The 22848-nt window shown below is 35.7% G+C and overlaps 3 protein-coding genes across 7 annotated transcripts in view; 1 reads left to right on the top strand and 2 right to left on the bottom strand.

The window, feature by feature from the left end:
- The window catches only part of WDR52 (Cilia- and flagella-associated protein 44), an 80770-nt gene extending 73247 nt beyond the window's left edge, over window positions 1-7523 (top strand). Inside the window, exons 26-28 of the mRNA XM_051208158.1 lie at window positions 242-415; window positions 1864-1998; window positions 5454-7523. Of these exons, the coding sequence (XP_051065942.1) occupies window positions 242-415; window positions 1864-1998; window positions 5454-5582 (438 nt within the window). The 3' untranslated portion in view covers window positions 5583-7523. The remainder of the gene's footprint in view (window positions 1-241; window positions 416-1863; window positions 1999-5453) is intronic.
- A 5255-nt stretch (window positions 7524-12778) lies between these two features.
- ZMAT5 (Zinc finger matrin-type protein 5) lies at window positions 12779-16415 on the bottom strand (the record flags this gene model as incomplete). Its single annotated transcript, XM_012943142.3, has 3 exons — window positions 12779-16057; window positions 16097-16237; window positions 16289-16415. The coding sequence occupies 3 exons, from the start codon at window positions 16413-16415 to the stop codon at window positions 15864-15866; spliced, it is 462 nt and encodes a 153-aa protein (XP_012798596.1). The 3' UTR covers window positions 12779-15863.
- An 882-nt stretch (window positions 16416-17297) lies between these two features.
- EIF4H_1 (Eukaryotic translation initiation factor 4H) lies at window positions 17298-22506 on the bottom strand (the record flags this gene model as incomplete). 5 transcript variants are annotated; one of them, XM_051215436.1, is made up of 7 exons in its annotated part: window positions 17298-17964; window positions 18307-18607; window positions 21080-21241; window positions 22067-22121; window positions 22158-22271; window positions 22307-22391; window positions 22467-22506. In XM_051215436.1, 6 exons carry the CDS (start codon window positions 22475-22477, stop codon window positions 18312-18314), a joined length of 723 nt encoding a protein of 240 aa, XP_051065939.1. In that variant the 3' UTR covers window positions 17298-17964; window positions 18307-18311. The 5 variants fall into 5 exon arrangements, with proteins under 5 accessions (XP_051065939.1, XP_035588669.1, XP_051065938.1 ...); XM_035730946.2 differs by having other exon boundaries at window positions 18316-18607; window positions 22467-22477; XM_051215435.1 differs by having other exon boundaries at window positions 17298-18607; window positions 21080-22121.
- Between the last annotated feature and the right edge of the window lie 342 nt (window positions 22507-22848).

Raw genomic sequence — 22848 nt, 5'->3', positions numbered from 1 at the left:
ACATTTCCATATCAATTTTTTTCTGTTTTTGTTCTTCTCTTCTTGATCTTCTCAATCTTCTGCTACTAGATATATCCTATTCCTGACTCATGTTATATACTACTTATGTCGATATAAGTAGTATACACCACGTAATCTGTTAGAAAGGAAATATATAAACATTTGAGTATGTTTTCTAAATAGAATTATTATTACCATTCATTGTATAACTTTCTAACAAACTTGATTTTCTCCATAATAGAAAGAAATAGAGAAATTATCAGCTTTATGTGATAAAGAAATGAATGATAAATTTGGTAGAATAGATGATATTGAAAAAATGGAAAGTGTTATAGTAAATCCTAAACTAGAAGATTTAACAACAAAAATGTTGGCACTACAAGAGGAATTCACAAAAGAAGAAGCGAATATAGAGGTTAGTATTTGTTGTGTTTTTTTTTCAATTATAAATTACTCTAGATGATAATTATTACTTTCTGAGTTCCAGGAACAATCAAGAAGCATTGAATATTCTTGCCATCTTAGTGTAGGACTCGTCGATAGTGTGTGCATCTAATGCCATTTCAGGAGTTGAGATTGAAACAGGATTTTCCAACTTCCCTAGGTGGATCCTCCATACTCACCAACCCGGTTAAAGCGCTGGACATTCACGTTTCATCCTCTCAATCTCTTAAACAACACCTGTGGCGCGAGAAGGCAATGAGTAGGATATCTCTGATAGTGGTTATATGCACTTGGCCATGTGCGATCATTTAGACTCTCTTCAGTGTCAGCCGCACCAGGGTATTTGGGAGCAAGTATTTAGTCCCATACAAAGATGAAACAGATGTTTAGTGCATATTGTTGTTTAATGGTTTCAGATTTAATTCCTACAAAACTATAACAAACAATTCGCCATTTATGTTTTTATCAGGAATCGTTACAATCTTGCAAATAAAGTGTAAAGGATTTGTCGAAACTGCTGAATGTTATGGTGTACATCATGAATTAACTTCAATCAGACAACTATTGAAAACTCTGGGGCATTAGACAGTAGTTTCATTCTAATATGAGGCTCCTCAGCATTGCCCATTTACGATCTTACTAAAGACTGGACTTACAACCTTCAAATCTTTTGTTGTTCAATTAATTTGGATCCAATAGTTCATATTTCCTAGCTTCAATCAGTTCATGATATTTTTCAACCACCTTCTAATCCCTATAACAGGATGACTGACTTTCATCCGACTTAGTCATAATCCATCGATCACAGCTTCACGTGGATTTTCAATACTGAAAAGGATAAACAAATCTAACATCAATCGGTTCATGATATCAATCAAAAACCTTAACAATCTCCACAACCCCTAAACTGATAATTACCATGTGCTCACTAGTGACTAGCTTAGTGAGAAAATTCTCGGAGTTGTAGTGAAAAACCGTGACCACTGGAGCTAATCCGTGTCGGGTAGAGACAGGTATCTAGCTCAGTACAATGGAAGATGGTCGCGCAATTTCGTGGATTAGTTGAGGTTAGACATTAACATCATTGGATGCCAGCTCAGTGGTCCAGTAGGTTAGTCGTTCACGCACGATACTGAAGGCCCTGTGTTCGAGAGCTGCGAGAGGGATCGTGGTTGCGTACTGCTGAGGAGTCCCAAAATAGGACGAAACGGCCGTCCAGTGCTCCAAGGTTTCCAACGGTGGTCTAGTATCAATCGGTTCATGATGTCAATCAAAAACTTAATAATCTGCACAATCCCTATACTAGTAAAATTATGATACTTTATTTATGGAATTCGCTGAACACTGATAATAATTTGTTTGTTTGTTTTCTTCTATGATTCTTATTCTAATCAATTTGGTTAAATATAATAAATGAAGGCTAAAATACGTGATGCAAGAGATTCATGTATGGGACAAATACGTCAAAATACGGTTTATTTAACAAAATTATTAACACTTTTCAATGAAAATCAACAATTACAAAATGATTTAAATCAAGCAAATGGTGCAAAAGTAAGTGAACATTGGTTGTGTTTATTTATAGACATATTTATGTGTTTTCAAGAAGATAAACAAAACACGGTTATTGGAGAATTACTTAAGCCTGTTACCCCTTATGGAGGAGCATAGGCAACCAACCAGCATTCTCCATCCAACCCTGTCCTGGGCAATCCCTTTCAGTTCTTTCCGGTTGTTATTTATCTTTTTCATGTTTACTTTCAATTGCTGATGTAGTGTGTTCTTCGGCTTTCCATTTTTCCGTTTCCCTTCAGGACTAAAAGTTAGGGCTTACCTTGTGATGCAGTTTGATGATTTCCATAATGTATGTCTTGTCCACTTTCAATGCCTTTTCTTAATCTGTTCTTCAGCTGGAAGCTGGTTTGTTCTTTCCCACAGTAGGCTGTTACTGATGATATCTCTTGAAGAATTAGTTAGTGAAATATAAATAATAAGTTTTGTACCACGATTACGACTAAACATTTCAGCTCCATCACAATATAACTCTTCGCCCACTAAAAATTAACCTTGAGTAGTGATGAGCTAATTTTGACGCACTTTCTTCTGTACTCTCAGTCTTCAATTCATTGAGAAAACATAACGAGAAGCTAAAATTCCTAGTGTGCAGAATTTATTATCGATCACACAGGTATTGGGTATATTTCTGACTACCTAGTAAAAATTAGGAAATTACGGTATACGCATAACTATGCCCTAGATGAAGTAGAAAAGGATTAATAGATCAATAACGAATGAAGAGAGTATAACCATAATTTATGGGTCAGCCGATAGCTTACAATGCTCAGAATAAAAAACGCAACAATCCAATTATCACTTTATGTCCGCAAAAATAAACAGATTTTACTGTTTGATTATTTGGGGCCCGTAAGATTATACCTTAAGATAGGAGAAGAGTTGTATTTATCTAGTCCGACTAATGATTAGCCCATCCAGATTGTCTGTGTAGTACCAATGGCCTTCGGTAAACTAATTGGACGACAAATGTGAGATAATAGCATAGAGTAACACTAAATGACTATTTGTCCAAAATGCTATTTCCGACTCTCACTCACCAGATAGACCGAACGGAGAACAAATCAGCAAGCAAACAACTTCTAACTATACAATTCAAAGTTGTGAATCACTAATCACACAATAATATAGAGCAAATTCCTGATCAAACATTAACAGAATTAAGAAATTACAATGGAATGAGAGGGGGTAACTGTGTCATAAGTGAAATAGAACTGAATGATGGAACCATAATAAATTAACAATAATTTAGGAAAGGTAAAACATACAACGATCAATTCCGCGTCAAAGATTACAGGTAGAAGAATACAAGACTATGATAATTTAGCAATTGCAGCAATTCGGAAGACTCTTCCGGTCTCCCGCATTGTACGAGCATTCCATATACCGAAATAAATGGTTGCTTTGGTTGTCAGAAGAGGCATCAGTCTCGTGAATTTCGAAGGAACTCGGCTTTCGCCGCAAGGCGTCATAACTCTTCTAAATGAAGACCTTTTGATACCCAGGGCAGACTATGAATAGTTTGAATATTTTTTCCTGGTTAGCGTTTTTTAGCGAGTTCTTTTTCTACGGGATGGTGTCGCTAACCCCATGCCCAACCCTCCTTCTTTATCCGGGGTTAGGACCGGCAGTAGCCCCAGAGGGGCTTCATGTGGAGTTATTATAATTTAAGTAATCATTAATTATACGACAAAGCTTTAAATATTAACTTCGAAAGTCCTATTTTTGCCTAATGTTTATCTCGATATAGCACCATCATAAAAATATATACAATAATTTGCATATGTAATGGTTCCAAACGTCATAACTATCTCCGTATCCTCTTCGTTATATATCAATATTGAAAATTCTCTTTAGTTGATGATTTCGAAAATAGACCAAGATATTTGTTTAATGCTTGTTAATCTTCAGCAACTCTTCAATTGATGTTTGTTCTTGATTAAAACATCTATTTTATTTTATTGCTTAACCGGTTATGAGTTGCCTACTTCAAATACTACTGTATATGGTAAGCTATCGACTTCCCATTCAGAAGTTTTCACTCATTGTCAATCAAAATATTGACAAGTCAATAGAGTACTTTGTATAATTATTCGACTACAAACATGATAGGTCTTGCTAACTGAACGCTAGATTTGGTTCCTAAACTCTTCTAGTAACCTTCAGGCTAGAACTACACAGCGACTTGAACACAAGAGAAAAGGCGTGAAATATGTATGAAACATTTTACTCCATAGTTTTCTTTATTTACAACAAAATCTAGGGTTTTTATAGTATTTTAAATGTCCTTGGGTCCCTCGAAAATTCTGGAATTTTACAAAACATAGTAGCAGTATAAGTAATCATCCAATCAGAAACTCTACATGTGACTTCTCACTTCCTTGATGTTTCTAATGAACGTTGTTTTAATAAGATGCTTCTCAGTGTTCTCAGAGCCCTTCTTGGCTTTTTTTAGAGGAGTTTTCTGGATCTCCCCAACAAAAAACCACGTCATCATAATACATGTCATGCATATTCACGACGTATCATTAATAACGAATCCCCGTATATTCTGAATTAGAATCTTTTTTTGATATAAAAGTCTGATATATAAATTTAGAATTAGTTAGCAACAATCTAAAGATGAACATAAATAGTAAATAGGTTCATTGATAAAAACGCTTCTAAAATATCTCATTTCCATATAATCATCTAAAAAAATATCTTAAACAGAACAAAATGAAGTTAGGTGATGAATGGATTCATTGTATTTCGTTAGGTTCTCATCAGCTGTTTACAATCGATCAGATTTGAAAATCAAAGTTATTACAGATATTGACCTCTTTATAACAAATACGAAGGTGATTAGAGATGAATCTATGTGTATTATAATGTAGTAAAGATTCCAATAGAGTTCATTAGGGTCATTAAAAATTGTTTGTTTTGGATAAATGAATAAAGTTTGAGAGGGAAACTTCCAGAACATTGAAAGAGTGATTAGAACTCATAGAGTTAACAAACATTAGATGATTATGTAATAATCAAACTCTAATCTTCTGAAATATGCCTAAATGATAATGATCAGATGTCTGATCTATATCCTACATCATAATAATTATCGATTCATCTCCAATCACCTTCGTAATTACTATCAAGATGTCAATATCTGTAATAATATTGATTTTAAAATCTGATCGATTGTAAGTAGCTGATAAGTATCTAACATAATGAGTCCATTTATTATTGTGCACCAATCTTCATTCTTACTCTCTACTGATCATAATAAAGAGAACTATGTATACAAAAACAATATCTATTAAAGCTTTATTTAATCAATTTACCACCCCCTAATTTTTTTTTGTATCCATATTGATCATTTGAAAAGTACCATTATTGTTTATTATGATTGTTATTTTGCACTATTATAATCTTTCCTTTTTTCTTCAATTTTTTTTTAGATTGGAACTATTCAAAGTTCATTAGGAATTGTTGATTCGAAACAATTAAAACAACTTTCACAATTAGTTAAATTACAAAGTGATGAGATTAATAGTTTAACACAAGAAATTCAAAAACTTTCACGATAAAAATATTTTTTTATTTAAGTGACCTGGGTTCGACTCTTGATACGGAAGAGCTGACGAACTGACTGTGACGTTTTCTTCTTCTTCTTTTCTCATTTCCATAATCATTTTCGATGAATTTGTTTATTCATAGTCGTGTCGAACTGATCATATAACTGCATAAGTTTACATTGAACACATAATTCTTGTATGAAGTTAAACAGTGTTTTGTTTGTTTGAACACATAGGTATTGGTACAAGGGGTCACCAGATATATATGCGCCACACAAATCTCATTTGATTTGTTTGAGGGAGGGATACTGCCTGGGTGCTTAAGCCGAAGCAGGTGGTTTTCTTGAAGAGACACATCCGGAGCCTTCAACCTAAAGGTCTGCTCCACAAGGCAGTGGAGCATCGTAAGGATATGCAGTCCCATGGAAGCCGGTGACCAACGATTGGTTCGTACGCCATTTTTTTCCTTCAGAATCCTGGACCTCATATGCACTATTGGTTTGGAATGAGGGTTTTCCAACTCCTCTAGGTGGACTCTCTATGTCCACCAACCCGGTTAAAGCGCCGGACATTTGCAGTACAATAATTTTTTAAGTACTTTCTAGGGTATCTATAAATAATAAATAATTTACAATGAGGTTCGTTATTGTTAATGAAGAAGAAATAGAGACGGTTTGAGAAAGAAAGTTTTCTTTCCAGTGATATTATTCATTAATGAAGTACAATTGTTCATATAGTGAACAGTTTATTGGAAATCAAAAAGATCACATTATAAAATTTTCGAATACTTGGAGTACTACAAGAAGGTTACGAAACAGTCAGTCAGCTACAATGTAGAGCCAGGCAAATATGTGCATCAGTCCATTGTTTACGATAGTGACGTGGACCCTAACCAAATAGTCTGCATCTATCGAAATGGCTTAGACCACGTTGCGTAACGGTCTTAAAAGATTCAAGGGAAATAATAATATTTATCTTCAGTAAGATTTATCTTCCAAAATTATCAACAGTCAAATGAGTGAACTCATAGGATGTACGAATAACAAACTTGGTTATTGTAGACAATTTAACGATTCAAAGGTTTAAGTCAGAACTATTCAGGCAAAATCAGCTCATAGAATTACTCATTCTAGCTATCCACACCAACCTTTTTTTGTTTTTCTTACTCAGCAGTCAGTTATTATCACCGTGCATTTTTTTCTTAGTTTTTTTCATGTTTATCAAGTGGATGATTATCATTCAAATTTTCGACCCTTAAACAATTTTCATTATACTGTTTCTCCATAACTTTTAGACCAAAACACCATCTTCATCTGATACTTGGAATTTCAATATACTTAACGGTATAACCTTATTTTATTTTCTGATATATCACTATGTTTGTGTCAGAAGAGATTTTGTGGAGATTGTAGTAATTTCAATAGTTGAGATCATGAGTCAACAGGGGCTAGACTACCACACAGTACCTGGAAACACTGGACGGCTGTTTCGTCCTGTTGTGAGACTGTTCAGCAGTGCGCGTTCACGGCCCCACCTCGCGGGACTCGAAGCCAGGGCCTATCAGTCTTGCGCGCGAGAGCTTAACCATTAGACCATTGAGTTGGTCGGTATCCAGCGGTGTTAATGTCTAATTTCAACTAATCCACGAAATTCAGCGAAACACCCACTATTGTCATCAGTGAGTTGCTATCTCAAAACTGACCCGGTTGAACTCCACTGATGATATCATATTGAAATTGATATTTGAGTAACTGCTTATCTATGAAATTTCATTGCTTGCAAGAGAACTACATTGGTAATTATGATAATATTACCGATGAGTAACTGTTCAAAATCTGTCGACCATCTAGTCGAATATTCAAGAAAGTCAATCAGTTGTTTTCTTGATTATTATTATTTTAACACATAGATATTGGTACAAGGAGGCACATAATACACATGCGCCACACAAATCTCATTCGATATGTGTGAGGGCTGTGATACTGCCCGGGTGTCCAAACCGAATCAGGTGGTTTTCTTAGGGAGCCACTCCCCGAGCTTTCAACCTAAAGGTCTGATCCACAAGGCAGTGGAGCATCGTAAGGAGATGCAGTCCCATGGAAACCGGTGACCAACAATTGGTTCATACGCCATTTGTTCCTTCAGCATACTGGAGCCTATGTGTACCATTGGTTTGGAATCCGGTTCTAGCACCGGACATTTGCTTTTCGTCCTCTCATTTTCGTAAGCAACACCCCCACTACGAGAAGGCAATGAGTAGGATTTCCCTGGCAGAGGCTATATATGCGTGGCCATGTGAGAGCATTTCGAGAGGGAGGGCGGACTCTCCCCACCCTCGGTCGTACCAGGGCATTTGGGGGCCATTTTCTTGATTGGATGAATAATAAATTGTAATGCCACGTAAACCAACTATATTAAGTAAAAAGACTAAGAGTGCTTAAGAAGTTACCTTCTTTTACCTACATCTCTCATCTACCATACGAGAATGAGATACCAGGTAATCTATCCAAGCTTGTCTGATAAATCAGTTATCAGTTCCAAGTTGAAAGTTCATAAAAGATTCTTCAGAAAAAAACAAATTCCATGTAGTTTTTATTTTCAATCAAAATATACATCTGAAGCTGTAAAACTGAAAGAGAATCTCTCCCCATTATTTCCACGATTATAACCATAACATACAATTAATTTTTCAGCTAGCACTATTATATTCTGTGTTGATGTTAAGTAAGTGCTTTCGTTAGACACTTCATTATCAAAACTTACAAAAAAGATCTTGTACACAGACATGAAGGCTTATGGATTATATGATTGAAAGTAATTGACAAAGAACAATTAACTGAATAATTAGACTAGTAAATGTTGTGTCTCGATGGGAATAATGAATGGTAACTTTTGGGATCTATTTCTGGACTAATACGATACATGTAGTTTTTATTGTATAATTGTTAAGTAACTAAACTATTCATATTTGCGTTCCTCTTATCATTAACTTTGTTTTGACCTATGAACTGTTATTATACGATTTACCATTCTTGAATTACACCCTGTATATCAATTACAGTCTCCCACATTCATAGCCACATTTGGCTAATTCTTGTACAAATGTTCTTTCATATTTTATTGGTACGATGTGGTTTGTCTGACTGGTGGTATATAAAGCCAGTATGTTAGAAATAAATGATTCATATAGGGGTGGCTGAGATTGGTTTTCTGAACTTAATAGGAACGATAAAGACTCTAGACTGCTCGTACAGGTTTTTTGTGTCATTGGTTGAGTCGATAAGTCACTGTTCTCTAATTGGTGGTATCATTACGTTATACATTACTAGGGACACAGGGCACAATTTATAACAGTAAGTAGCACGTATCTGCAATTTCGAGATAAAAGTTACTAATTAACCAAGTTTAAAATCTGCATCACTAAGCCTATCGCTAATCTACTATAGAACTAAGAATTTCACACTAATAGCATCAATTACTGTTATATTATCAGTTTAAGGGTTGTGGAGACTTAAGTTTTTGACTGAGATCATGAACCGATTGATGTTAAACCATCATTGAAAACCTGGAAGCATATATTTTTTGATTTAATTATTTATCTCCAAAAATACTAACTGCACTCCTATGACAATGTCACTAAGTCGAAGTTTTGATTAGCGCTACTATACTGCTTAATGCAGTGCATGATCAATAAGAGCAAACGACTACGTTATAGTGGATTCTCATTTAAACAATTTGAATGCTTCGTATATCACTCATACTGAAAACTGTTTTTAGATAACTCCCAAGGGTGTATAAATTCCGGAAGATAAAGATACGAAGCACACTAAGAAAAAACTAACACAAATAGCGAATACGGATGGATGAATGAATAGGACTTAAGAAGAACATCTATATAACTAAGCAATGAGTCGTCCAGTGAATCCATGCAATTAGCATTTAGGCTAGTAAGGAGAATATATGTGTAGGCTGTAACATGTGATCAAGGATACATGATCATAGAAACGTAGAGCTAATCACGTGAACATATAAGTGAATTGTTACGGAATTGCCTAATAAATTTAAATGAGTACAGACTCAAGTATATGCAATGCTACTATCACATCTAATGGAAAAGAATGAACATCAATTTATACTTCAGTGTTTCTCTTTTAAACATGATCATTTGCATAAATAAAGAAGGTAGTGTGATATTGTTCGGCTAAAATTATTCCTTATATTCATCAAAGTATAGATAATAAATTTCCATAGTAATTCCCGTATATTATTGTCTTACTCATTCATGGTTGTATGGGAGAGAATTCCTAAGATGTCATTGTGTAAAGCGGAATTGTTATGATTTATGGCCCTGTTAAATATCACGTGACAGAACTGCCAATCAGAATACTGATCACTATAAGCTTGTCTCTGAGGGAATCAATGACACACTGACCAACAGTCGTAGCATTTAGTCAACTCGATTTAGTAGCTGCACCCTTTGCCCTACTCGTTGAGTTCAGAACAAAATAATCGGCACCTATCGTATGGATATTATATTTCAAACATACTTAGTTCATATACAAACAAACCAAACTGCATCATACCATAAAATTCAAAGTAACAACTATTCAAGTTCAAGCCAAAAGTGGTTGTAAGTAAGGGGGACTGTAAATTAAACAATGAGAATAAATTAAGAGAAATAAATCGTGTGGCAATAGTGAATAGGTCAAATGAAAGGTATTATAGGAGAAATATGAACATATATAATCTAGTTACATAATAAGTATATAATACATACATGTTATCGCCAACTTTATTTATAAATTTACGTGTACCTGCCAAAGCAGCTACATTGGCCAAACAGAAAGGACCGCATATCTTAGATTTGTTGAACATGTTCCAGAAAGCCTCAGAACAAGTGAAAGACAGCTAAACTCCAGTCTTCTGAAGCCGTTGCTATCAGGCGTCAGAATCCTGACTTGTATGTTCAAAAGGAGATGGTCATTAATCTTGCCTTTCCTTTCCTTGGTGGCAAACATTCCTTCGTTGCATCTTCTTCTTTAAACTCTTTCTTGTATTTATTACATCATTGCGTTTTATTTCAACTATCTTCCAGATTATTAACCTTGTTTTCTTAACTGAGCTCTACTCACCATATTCCTATCAGTATTTCACAATTGATTGATCAGTGGGTGGCGATCAATGTCATGCATGTCTGGTCCGTATTAGAGCAGATCGAATGCTATCGACTGTGAAGCTAGGTGACACGAGGTCGAATCCGCCAAGGAGCACCAGTTCTCTCAAGATTACGGGTACACCTTGCTGAAGAGTGCCAAGTAGCACGAAACCCGGGTCCAGGGTTTACTGTCGACTACCTCCAACCACCATCTATCAATATTTATTCATTATGTAATCACTTGTTTCTAGCCGTTTGAACTGTTGTCACAATCAATGTTGTAGAATGTTCTTTCATCACATAAGGTATTTATTTACCATATTCATTCTATTAAATTCATTTTCACCCTTGCTATACTATACTAATGTATCATCAATATCACTTCTAATCAAACTCTCATGTAATTAATTTAAACCCATTATGTAACTATGATTTTAAATATCACAGGTAGTAAGCAGTTGACGAGAACTAAACGAAATAAAATGAATTCATGCTATTCTGTTAGAATCTTTTTTCTTGCGATTTTCAATAAATAATCCCTGGAGGTTACCATTCATTTAGTCTTTTCCGAACAAGACAGGAATGTTCTATTACCTACTACTGTGGTTCTATGTTAAACTGTTGACAAACAATGATCAATTTAACTAAACAGCTAGGTAGTGAAGGTAAATAAATCTGATTATTGTATACTTTAGATAAATATTATCGTGTTGAGTATTTCGCTGATTTCCTGATTTTTGGGAGAACTAGACACCATCCAAATTTTCACGTGACAACCCAATTAGTACGGCCCAATCCGGGCTTAAACTTTATAACCTGAGCAGTACAACTCGATCCCGCTTCATAGGACAACCAGACACCATATAGGCCTTAACGCCACAATCTGAATAGTACAGCTCAATACTGTGGCGTGACCACACAGATACCAAGCACCCTGGTGGAACAGCTGATTTAAAAGATCGAACCTTAACTATTTGAATCGTTTTGTTACTAAATTTCAAATTGACAACTACTGTTTATACAGGATCACAATATTTTTAATCTAACCTCTGAAAATACGACGAAAAAAAAACTCAAAAAGACTACCTTCTAGAGACTTATTACTTCATCCTATTTTATCTCTTAAGAAAAAAAAGTGACCTAAATTTGTGGATTTATTTACCACCTAACAAGAAAACAAATAAAACAACTACACTGAATAGTTCACCAGGTAAGTGAGTATGCGAGACGTAGTAAAGTTGAGATGTATTGATACTAATTATTGGATCAAATTGATGTGGGGTGGGGTTGGAATATAGCACCTTGTGACTGAAAGTCAAACGTTCAAAAGAATAAGTTGTCGATCCACAAGAAACGGATCCTTCGAGCATTCAGTAGTAGAGGAACCAACATTCTTTTATGAAATTTCTCGTTCATTATTGAGGAGTGACATATAATTGATACTATGCGCTTTCTGGTTATTTAATTAATATCGTTTTATGACGGAAATCACCGTTTACACTAAAAAGTTATCTTCGTTAAACAAACATTTAGAAGTTATAGTATAAAGTGTATTCTGTAAGCAAAATTACTAAATGAAAGCTGATTTGTATGTTTTTTTTCTCGCGTCAGATACATATTTCCAACAGACAGAAATCCTTCATAATGATTACGTAACTCTATTACCAGGTTAAGAATGATTTGGATACAAAGAGTATAGTGTTTATAATTTCACATTATAAGTGATACAATGCGATGGTCTTTTTGAAGAGTTAGTTATATAGATTTCTTGAAATGTCTCGAAATGGATTATGAAATCAATAAGTTGTAATAAATGCACCTCATAAAAATAAGACATCGATGAATGATAGATATAATAATTGATAATAATTATGTAAACATTAATCAACTCGAACTGATGTACGTACGTACGAAGTTCCACGTTGCTGACTGACTGATTAGTTCTGCTTAGTTATGAAGATAATACATGTTGAAGATTATCTCATATAGATATGACGTAACTATGGGTTGATTTGTGCTCATTAAAAAAAAATAGTGTGTTACGATTGTATTACTTAATAATAGAAAAAATTTGCAAATTAACAACATCAACAGATGAGATTCAAGTTAGTCGGTTAATGATCATTTATTATTTATTTGAACACATAAATATTAGGACAAAGGGGCATCAAATACATAAGTGCCACACACGCCATTTGATTTGTATGTGGGCTGTAATACTGCCCTAGTGTCTTGACGGGAGCAGGTGGTTTAATTAGGCCATACCCGGAGCCTTCGACCTAAACATCTGACCCACAAGACGATGGAGCAACATCAGGAGATGCTGTCCCACGGTAGCCGGTGATCGATGATTAGTTCATACGCCATTTGTTCCTTCAGAATCCTGGAGTCTATGTGTACTATGGGGTTGTAGTCAGGGTTTTCTAACTCTTCTAGGCGGGTCCTCCACATCCACCAACCCGGTTAAATCGCCGGGCACTCGCATTTCGTCTTCTCAATTTCGTAAACATCCCCGCCGCGAGAATGCAGTGATTGTATGCACGTGGCCATGTGCGATCATTTCGAGAGGGAGAGCTGCCTCTCCCCAATCTCGGCCGTACAAAGGCATCATAACCTATGGTCGTAGATCGTAAATAAAATAATTCGAATTGGGTGGTTGGCGGTAATGTAGATATATTTGCTATTTTAGATTGAGTTTTAATATATAACTTACAAATCCGAATTTTTGTATTTAGTAACCTGTTTTCCATGAATGTTACTATTCGTTTAAATCATTTACAATTCAACAAAGGTATTGTGTTATTTCTCAATTATCTACAGATGTGCACTGTTAATAAACCAAGACAGAGATCCATTATTTCTAGGTTTTTTAATAGGTTGTCAGCTGGTATTAATGTGACAAAAGCCAACTATGATTTATCTTCATACACCTCCCATCTACGCTAAATTACAATTCACTAATCAGGACGAGCCACGCTGGAACAGATGGATTTACTCTATATCCTATGAGTCACATTATTCCTCCACTTATAATTTTTTATTGTCTTTCCAAATCATACTCTCAAAGTTAAGTCATTCTCACTACACATATTACTTACTTTGTTAACTTTATCTCGTCATCCCGTCATATTATAGAAACTTAGAGTAACAAACATTTATGTTACACTCTACCTTGACTGAATTGACGATTGCATACATTCATTTACTTATTCAACTTACGAAGGATCTTAAAGAGGCGAAGTAATGAATGCCAGTTATGATCGAGTTAAATCAATAGAATCACAAGATTAAGTTCCCAAACAGTAAAATAAGCATCCAAAATGGTTTTAAAAAATGTACAGATACTGCTTTTCAACACAACGTCCAAACCATACCTCATACAAAAAACTGCGGGTAATTTATTGGAGTCAAGAAAACAAAATGACTTTCAATTTATATTCTAGTGAATTAACTGACGGATTTTCCCGCAACAATCGTTACCTCGGCCTTCGCAACCTAACAGATTCCCACTGCTATTGGTCGCTCTATCTTACACACTGTGGTAATCGCTAATTGTATTGTCATCTCACTAGGAATTTCACCACTCTTCCTTACTTGTATGAATTAAAAAGTCGCTGTGTATAAGTATCTCTGATTAAGCAGTCATGCCAGGTCCTGTCTTATATCAACATACTCTCGGGTCTATTAGTGACCAATAAAAATTGACATTGCTGATGTGAGTTCTCGGGCGAAAAGAAAACAAGTAATAATCACTTAGTGTAATTTTATTGCTTGGATTGTTCAGTAAACAATAGTAGTGATATACACTTATTTTATCGAGCTAGTATTGAAGAGCGTTGGCGACCGTAGCACACAATGCGGAACTTGAGAATCTGTTAGAAACAATTGTGTTGTAAATAGATGTAATTCAAACGTATTGCAAATACCTTCGTTTAGAAAACTCAGTGATCTAGGTTACAAAGAATACATACATTAATGCGTTACGTCTGTTTGGCTCTTCTTACAGCAATGTGATTCGGTCATTTACTTGGTTTTCAAATTAGAAAGATGAAACACGTCACCATATAACATTTCGTTGATGTACTTGTATGTTGATTACATGTGCAACAATATCAGTAATCCAAGAAAAACTATTAAAAAAGAAGCACCTTATACTTCACTCAATAAACTAAATGTTATTATGCTAACTGCTTAAACTTTTAGAATTCAGGTTGTAGTATTTGCGCTGGTGGGGGCTATATGAATTGAATGAACTCGACTGTAAATGCTATCTTGACGTGGTATATTGGTTAAAACAAATGCTCCTTTAAACTCTACTATACCAGGCAGGTCGATTGGAGAACGGTAAGATTAAAAGCAGTAAATTAAGGCACGATGGTGAAGTCGTACTGCCGAGTGCAAAGGGGCGCTACGGCAGTAAGGTACTTCCCTCGGACAGTGATGTTGTATTCTCACAACGAAAGGGGTTAGAAAAGGTCAACCCTGAAGTGTCACACCTCACTTTACCCATGGATTTTAGTCTCCAGCGGTAAGGCCTGTCGAAGTGCGGAGCTAACAGTCCAAAAAAGTCCCACAGAAATGCCATAAGTGACCGGGCTCAGGAGATCACGCTCCCAGATCTCTATGGTCACCAAAAGTCCGGGTTTTCAGACCCCTAAAGAAGAAATATCCCTCCACCCTTATACTTCTAGCAACAACCAAGATCATCTTATTCACGATTAAATCCCTCCCTCGACTAACTAAAAGAACCCGAACAAACAGAATATATTTGAAAAGAAAAGAGTAATAGGCCAAACAGCCTAAAAAGTAATAAGTACTTTATTTTCCATAGCGTAAATATACAAAAATCCTTTAACCGTCAGAGAAGCCCCATAAAGTGGAGTTAGAATTTATGGACAACCTTTGAGTGATGTCATAGTGACCTTGAGAAATTGCACCAACTTAAAAAGGTCTAAATAGGTTTATGAATTAGTGTGAGAAGTCAGAAGTTGATGCCAAAATCTATAACTCGCTATTTGAAATCTGATTGGTTTGTCTATAAATTAAAACCTCACTATAGAAACACGTGGAATCCTCAAATGAATTTTCGATATACACAAATCCTTTGAAAGATAAAATCAGGCATCTATCTGGAATATTTAATGTAAAGACAATGACGGAGGTAGATATAATAGTTGTATTCCTTCTGGAATATGAAATTGTTGAGTTGATCCAGAATTTGATTGTTTATCACGCCTAGATATTAATTTTGATTCTAATATATTAATTTGATTATCAATATTCACTTCAGATGTTAAATGATTTAAGTAAGATGAAGCAAGAAGTTCAGCATCTAAATTTTGATAAATAAACAAAACTATTATTATCTTACTAGATTTCTCTTCTAATATACGGATCTCTTCGATGGTTATATGAGAATATTTACACAATGGACCATAAGCGCATGTACCAGAATTACGAAATGTTATACATGGTTTCTTTGCTTTCTCTATACTAAGTTTTTCTTTAGGATCTATATATATATTTATAAAATGAAATCACATTTCATAATTTATAATCCTACCAAGAAATTTATCATAATGTAATTTACGAGCTTGTTGATGTTGTACACCTTTAAGATGATTTCTTCGATTAATTGGATTATCTGGAAACGATTTGTCACAATAATCACAGATGAAACGTCTACCCATTCACAAGTCTTACCTATAAAATAATAAAGAAGAATAAGAATAAGGTAAACTATGTAATCTAATCACAATTGACTGATCATGCGTGTCTAGTCCTTATTCAGTGCAGATCGAATGCTATCGATCATGTTGCAATGTGGTTATCAGTCTAGGTAGGTGACTCGACACTGCGGGCACTATATATTGACTACCTGGTTGGAGACCGCGAGATGATAACAACCGATGGTTAGAGACCCTGAATGACATGGCCCAAAATCGTTTGCAATGGCGCAGGTGCATCCACTCTCTGTGTTCTCCCAAATTCTAATCTTCTGAATTCATGTCCCTTTTTTCCTCTTTCCAAATTTATTTCACTGGATTATACTCTTTAAATAACATTTCCAAACCCTAATCTTCCCGATTACTGCTTATACTCTTATTACCTCTACCACTACGGGATTTGAATCGACAACTGCATCTCTGTGCTAATGTGGTGTGGCAACTCGAACTGATGTACGTACGTACGAAGTTCTACGTCGTTACTGACTGACTGATATTGAGATTAGATGGTGGTTGGAGGTAGTCGACAGGAAACCCTGGACCCGGGTTTCGTGCTACTTGGCACTCTTCAGCAAGGTGTACCTGTAATCTTGAGGGAACTGGTGTTCTCTGACGGAAGCTGGGTGACACGAGATCGAATCCGCCAGGGAGCACCAGTTCCCTCAAGATTACAGGTACACCTTGCTGACGAGTGCCAAGTAGCACGAAACCCGGGTAAAGGGTTTCCTGTCGACTACCTCCAATCACCATCTATGTAATCTAAATACAAAAAACAGTATAAATCATTCATTCTTTTATTGTAAAACAAAATCTATTATAAAAAGGAATTTATTATTAGTTTTTTGTCTCTCTTTGAGAGTAGATTATTGTATTCTCTTATTTTTACATATGCTCTCCTAAACAGATTCAGTAATATAGAAGATAATTGAATGATGTATATGATTTGTTCAGTAACAAAGAAAGAAGAAAAACAAACAAACAACCCACTTGGATGTATACACATACATACACACACATGCATATATGAAGACAAATAGTGAAAACGAAAACGGGTAAATTGTCTGACAATTACCAAGGAGATAAGCTTGTTTTTACAATCAAACAACAATGACAATTAGCACAACAACAACAACAAATAGAACTATTGTTTTAAAAAGATTCTAACCAAACAGTAGAACTGACGGGAAAAAAAACCTTGGACAACCTGTACATTTAAACGTTTTGATTTGAAAAGACAATGAGGTTCAAAGACTAAAATGTGAATACAATGAGAAAAAGATTAAATTGAAAAAGTAACACTTTTAAGATGAAATTAGTTCATACACAGAAATATATATGTATATATTCATGTGGTAATGTAAGAAAAAACGGGGGGTGAAATGTTTGAATTAAATAAGCAAAATACACATATTCGTAGAAATGTTGGTGAAAACAATTGTCAAGTTGCTTTGGTTGAATATAAATGATCTTATCTCATTAACTAGAACCGGTTGCATTTTCTTCAGAACCCAACCTGTAACAAAGTTACAAATGAAGTACGAAATAATTAGTAGGCTTAAGATGAAATTGAAAAATCGACAAAAGTACGACAACGAAATCGATTAAAGGTAATTTACACACTTAACGAATTGAGTCAAAGTTCAAACCCGTTGTCTTTTAAGTATGGCATTCGAACGTTGCTAATCTGACGTAGCCGCTTGAAATGATTCACATGTGATTAGTTGTACGTTTCATACGATCGATTGACTAACTTTAGGACGTTTACTAAACAGGTTATACTTCAAAACTTCGTAAAACTGAAGCATGAGAATGGAACCGAATCAAAACTAGATAAGTACTAAATTCAGATGCACACTTTAACTACTTTTTTTCTCGAATCGGACTAGCTTCTCGAGGACGCCCAACTCCGAATATCGCACGGGCACGCTCTGATAATTGTCGATCATCATTTGTATTTACAGGGGTCTCTCTGATTTTTAGGTTTAGTTTAGGTCGATCACCACCCGAACCACTACTGGTTGAATCCGTAGAATTTGACTGAGGATTCCTGATACTAGGTTCATTTAATTCCTCTCGTGACAGTCCTGGAGGATGGTAACTTTGTCGTTGTCCACCGAACCCACCCATTCCGCCTCTATTTGGACGTCCATAACTTTCTAGTAGTAAAACATAAACAAGAAATAAAGATTTCTCAAATTCAATTTGGTAACGAAGAATAATTGGTTTAAAATACAAATAAACAGTATATTAGCTATATTTTATATAGATGATAAAAATATTTATCTAGTTACCTAAACTAACAGTGATTGTAACGAATTATGAGCCAAATAATGTAATGACAATTGATAAGCCGAACATCATCGAAATGTTAAACCACTATTACATATTAAACAAAAATTATAGTTTACATTTCATCTGTAGATTATAATATATACGTAATGGTAAAAAGTATTTTAAAACACTGTTAGCGGGACATAGACTGGATTAAAGCATACTCAATGCACGATTGCTTTGGTGCACGCTGATTGGCTAATTCTTATCCGATCAGCACTAGTCGATACTTGGAGAATACTCTGGAATCTTCTCATGTAAAAACTAAGAATAAACTAACGCTTTTCCTACTGTGCTTCTTGCTTCCATCTAACCTTGTTATTTGGAATATTATCTCTTTCCTGTTCTGATTTGGGGACTTGTCGAGTGATTTGATGTCCAAGAATACTAAGCAATAGGAATAGCTGGGTTTTAACCGTAAGAAAAAGATTATAACAAACACTAAAAAAAGCAATATGGAAGAGGAATATTTCGAGACTTTTTATTCCTGCTTCGGTTTGGGCACCCGTAGAGTATCCCGGCCCCGACACAGATCGAAAGATTTATGTGGCGCATATCTATTTGGTGCCTCCTCGTACCAATGTTTATGTGTTTATATAATTAAAAAACAAAAACAATCTCTTAATAATTAAAGGAACTCGATTTCAATAGTGTGATGAATTATGAACTGAGTAGAAAACTGAGAGAGCAGTTCAGTTAAGAAAAGTACAAACAGAAAAGACTCAGTTAACGAAGTTTCCCTAACCTATATGAAGAAAGCAAAAGAAAATCACAGCAGGATCGCCGCTTGCTTCTATTTTGAGACATGTTTGATAACGTCTCAAGGCACTAAGTTACACCATCTCTAGGATCCCAATCAGGAAGTCAGGATGAACCGATATATCCCAGTCCTATGAAGCTTTCGTCCACACCCTAAGATCGTATCGTAAACTGACCACCTCTCCACTTTTTCCAACCAGTCCCAGCATCGGTAAATAATGCATGATGTGGGATTCGGAGGAACGACATTCATAGTACATCGCTGCTGCACCCATCTAACTCTGCTTATGATGATTTTGACTTGAGGAAATAACGAGGCAATCCACACAGGATGCACATATGCCAATAAGAGATCGATCAGTTGCGGTTGGTTCGGCATATGTAATGTCTATTCCAGCTACCTCACGAATAGAATCCCCATCCTTATCCAGACATTGCTTACTCCATGGTCCCAAAACACAAGGGCAATGCTTCGAAGATACCTATTGTCGAACACTAGCAATCTACGAATATCCTTTATTCCTAATGGCTAATGTTCCACACCCACAAGGTAGAATGGGACGACTTCCAAAAGGTGTCAGAGGTAAGCCATATGTGGCTGGTGACCCATAGCACGCAAAGATTTGGGGTTCCCTCACGACTCCCATCTCGTCAGGTAGGTCGGTCGACATTAGAGTGCAAGTCATAAACCTGAGTAAACTAGGTCGGCTTGAGCTGACGAGTAGTGTCAAGTAAAATGTGGCTGACAGCCGAATATATAAGTCTGTGTTTTAAATGGATTATATTATCTTACTATTTGTAAAGCACTGATGTTAACGGTTTGGCGTGTTCTTTTAAAAAAGGAACCTCAGTGTGTTTAGTCAAGAGATCCCACAGACTTTGATCATTACGACCATGCTGGTAGATATTGTTAAGCTATCAATAAACGAATGAGTAACAATTATTCAGTTTACAGAGATTTACACCTTTAATTCCATCAAACACGTTTGTTAAAAAATATACATCCATTTTATGCATAACACATTTAAGTTAGGCCGAATAATCCTGCTTAGCATTACACTTAGAAATGACTCATAGTTTTCATTGTTTTATTCTGTGGTTCTCTTATATCCTTTGTTTGAATGCGAAAACCTTAGAATCAGAAAATACATCATAACCGAACTTCAGCATCTCAGTTAAGTTACTCGAATGCACATTTTCAATACCATAAAAACCATGCAGAACGATTAAAAATACTTAGTGAATGTTTTGGGGGAAAATGAATATCCATGTGAATTAATCAAATTAAGCTTATCCAAGTCACCAGTACGTAGTTACAAAATCATCTGTGGTGAAAACGAAACAATCGAGTCCTATTCTATATGAAAAATGTCTGGGATTTTAACCACACTAAAAACAACTTTTGGAATACTTATAGCTGACAAACCCAAAAAGCTCGATCCTATTTACAGACATAAATTGATCGGTACAGTGAGTCGGAAAGATAAACCTATTAACCAAACCAGATGAAAAGTCACGAAAAAAAACAGTATGCCCACCCATCCGTCCACCACCCATGCTAGGTCTACCACGTCCCTGATTTCCAAAGCCACCACGTCCTTGATTTCCGAAACCACCGCGACCATGACTACCGAAACCACCACGTCCTTGATTTCCATATCCGTTGTTCATACCCCATTGACCCTGACCACCACAACCACCTTCAGATAGTGAAAGCATGATAATGCAGATACAGCAAAACATGTGACAGTACAAGTCATCAAAAAACTTGATTAAATTTCTGGTTACAGAAGACGGGCACACAAACCCATTAAAATAGCTATTGTGAATGCCATGTTAATAATAGACGGTAATTGTTAGATTCTCTATCCACTTTACTTTTTCGACACTGTAGAATATTGGGTAGTGACCCATACTACCTGTTTATTATTTGTGTATACACAAACCTGTTGTAGCTGAGAACCAATCGCAGAAAGGCTAGTTCAACTGGGTATTGTAAACTCAAGTTACCAAGGTTTCCTGTTGTAAATAAACTATAGTAGACTAAATGCGCTGTAGCGTTCTAGGTGGCGAGGATCTAAACGTACCTTAAACTACAAGTTGACTGCGTTCGCATTAGTGAATAATTGAAAATCATATATGGTGCAACGTACATTACCTTCCCAATTAGGAAAATCTCTTAGCCACTGAATCTCACTAATTGTGAATATGAGCTTGTTAAGAGTAACCATCTGGCTATTTCGTAAACTATTACAGGATCATCATAATAATACATCAATATATCTACCAGGATTTGAGAACATCTTTACATGCCAGACAAGACAGTTTAGCAGAAAAGCTTGGAAAACAACCTTCTGACAAAATACAGTGTCTGCTGCATGAAGCCAACTCGCGTTAATAGAGACTTTCGAGTTTAAAAGTAGGAATAAATGTTTACCTATGTTTTCTTGCCAATAACTGTCAGTCACAAAGTTTTACATGCACAACACGAAGCTTTCATAAATACGGGGAGAAAATAAACATACCACGTCCAGGTCTTTCGCCTGCGAGATTTACTCGCAGAGAGCGTCCGTCGACAATCTAAACAGAAAAGTAAAATGAGAACCAGTGACATACCGCACCGTCGACAGTTAGTGCTTTCTGTAGGGATTGTTCATTTTTAAAATCTACATAAGCATACCCTTTGAATTCGTCTGTCTGTTTGTCTCTCACTAATCTAACACTTTCTATCTACACTATAAATGAAAAAAAATAGGGGGACCTACATCACAACCTGCAAATATGTAATCGAAATGTCCTTGTATAGTATTCGGGGGAAGATTACCAACATAAACGGAAAGACGGTTATCTCTAAAGACAAATAAACATTTTAAAGCAATTTCAAAGCGTAATCCCGAACTAATACGAAAACACGAGGGAATCTACCTTGAAGCCATTTAGTTTTTTGCAAAGCGCGCGAACTCGTAGTTTCGTAACCAGGCCTAAATCATTACTCAATCCACAAAACTGTATGCTAAGAAAAAACAGGAAATGTTTCAAAGATCATATTTCAACGTCGGTAATTGCTATACCTGTCAAGTAACCATATTCATGTATCATTCGAGGGTACTGATATTTGTTCTGTAGAAAAATACCAGTAGTTTGACTCCATATGCAAATGTGTAAACTACAGAGGCATTACACTACTGTCAGTACCAGAACAATTCTTCAACGGAGTGTTGCTGAACCGGATGAAAGACTCAGCAGACGCCTAACTTCCAGATCAACAATCTGAATTCCGTAAGAATCGGTCGTGCACAGACCAAAT

The sequence above is a fragment of the Schistosoma haematobium genome, chromosome 4, assembly GCF_000699445.3.
Source record: "Schistosoma haematobium chromosome 4, whole genome shotgun sequence".
NCBI lineage: Eukaryota > Metazoa > Platyhelminthes > Trematoda > Strigeidida > Schistosomatidae > Schistosoma > Schistosoma haematobium.
The sequence above is the reverse complement of the archived record's forward strand: the minus strand, read 5'-3'. Positions and strand labels throughout refer to the sequence as shown.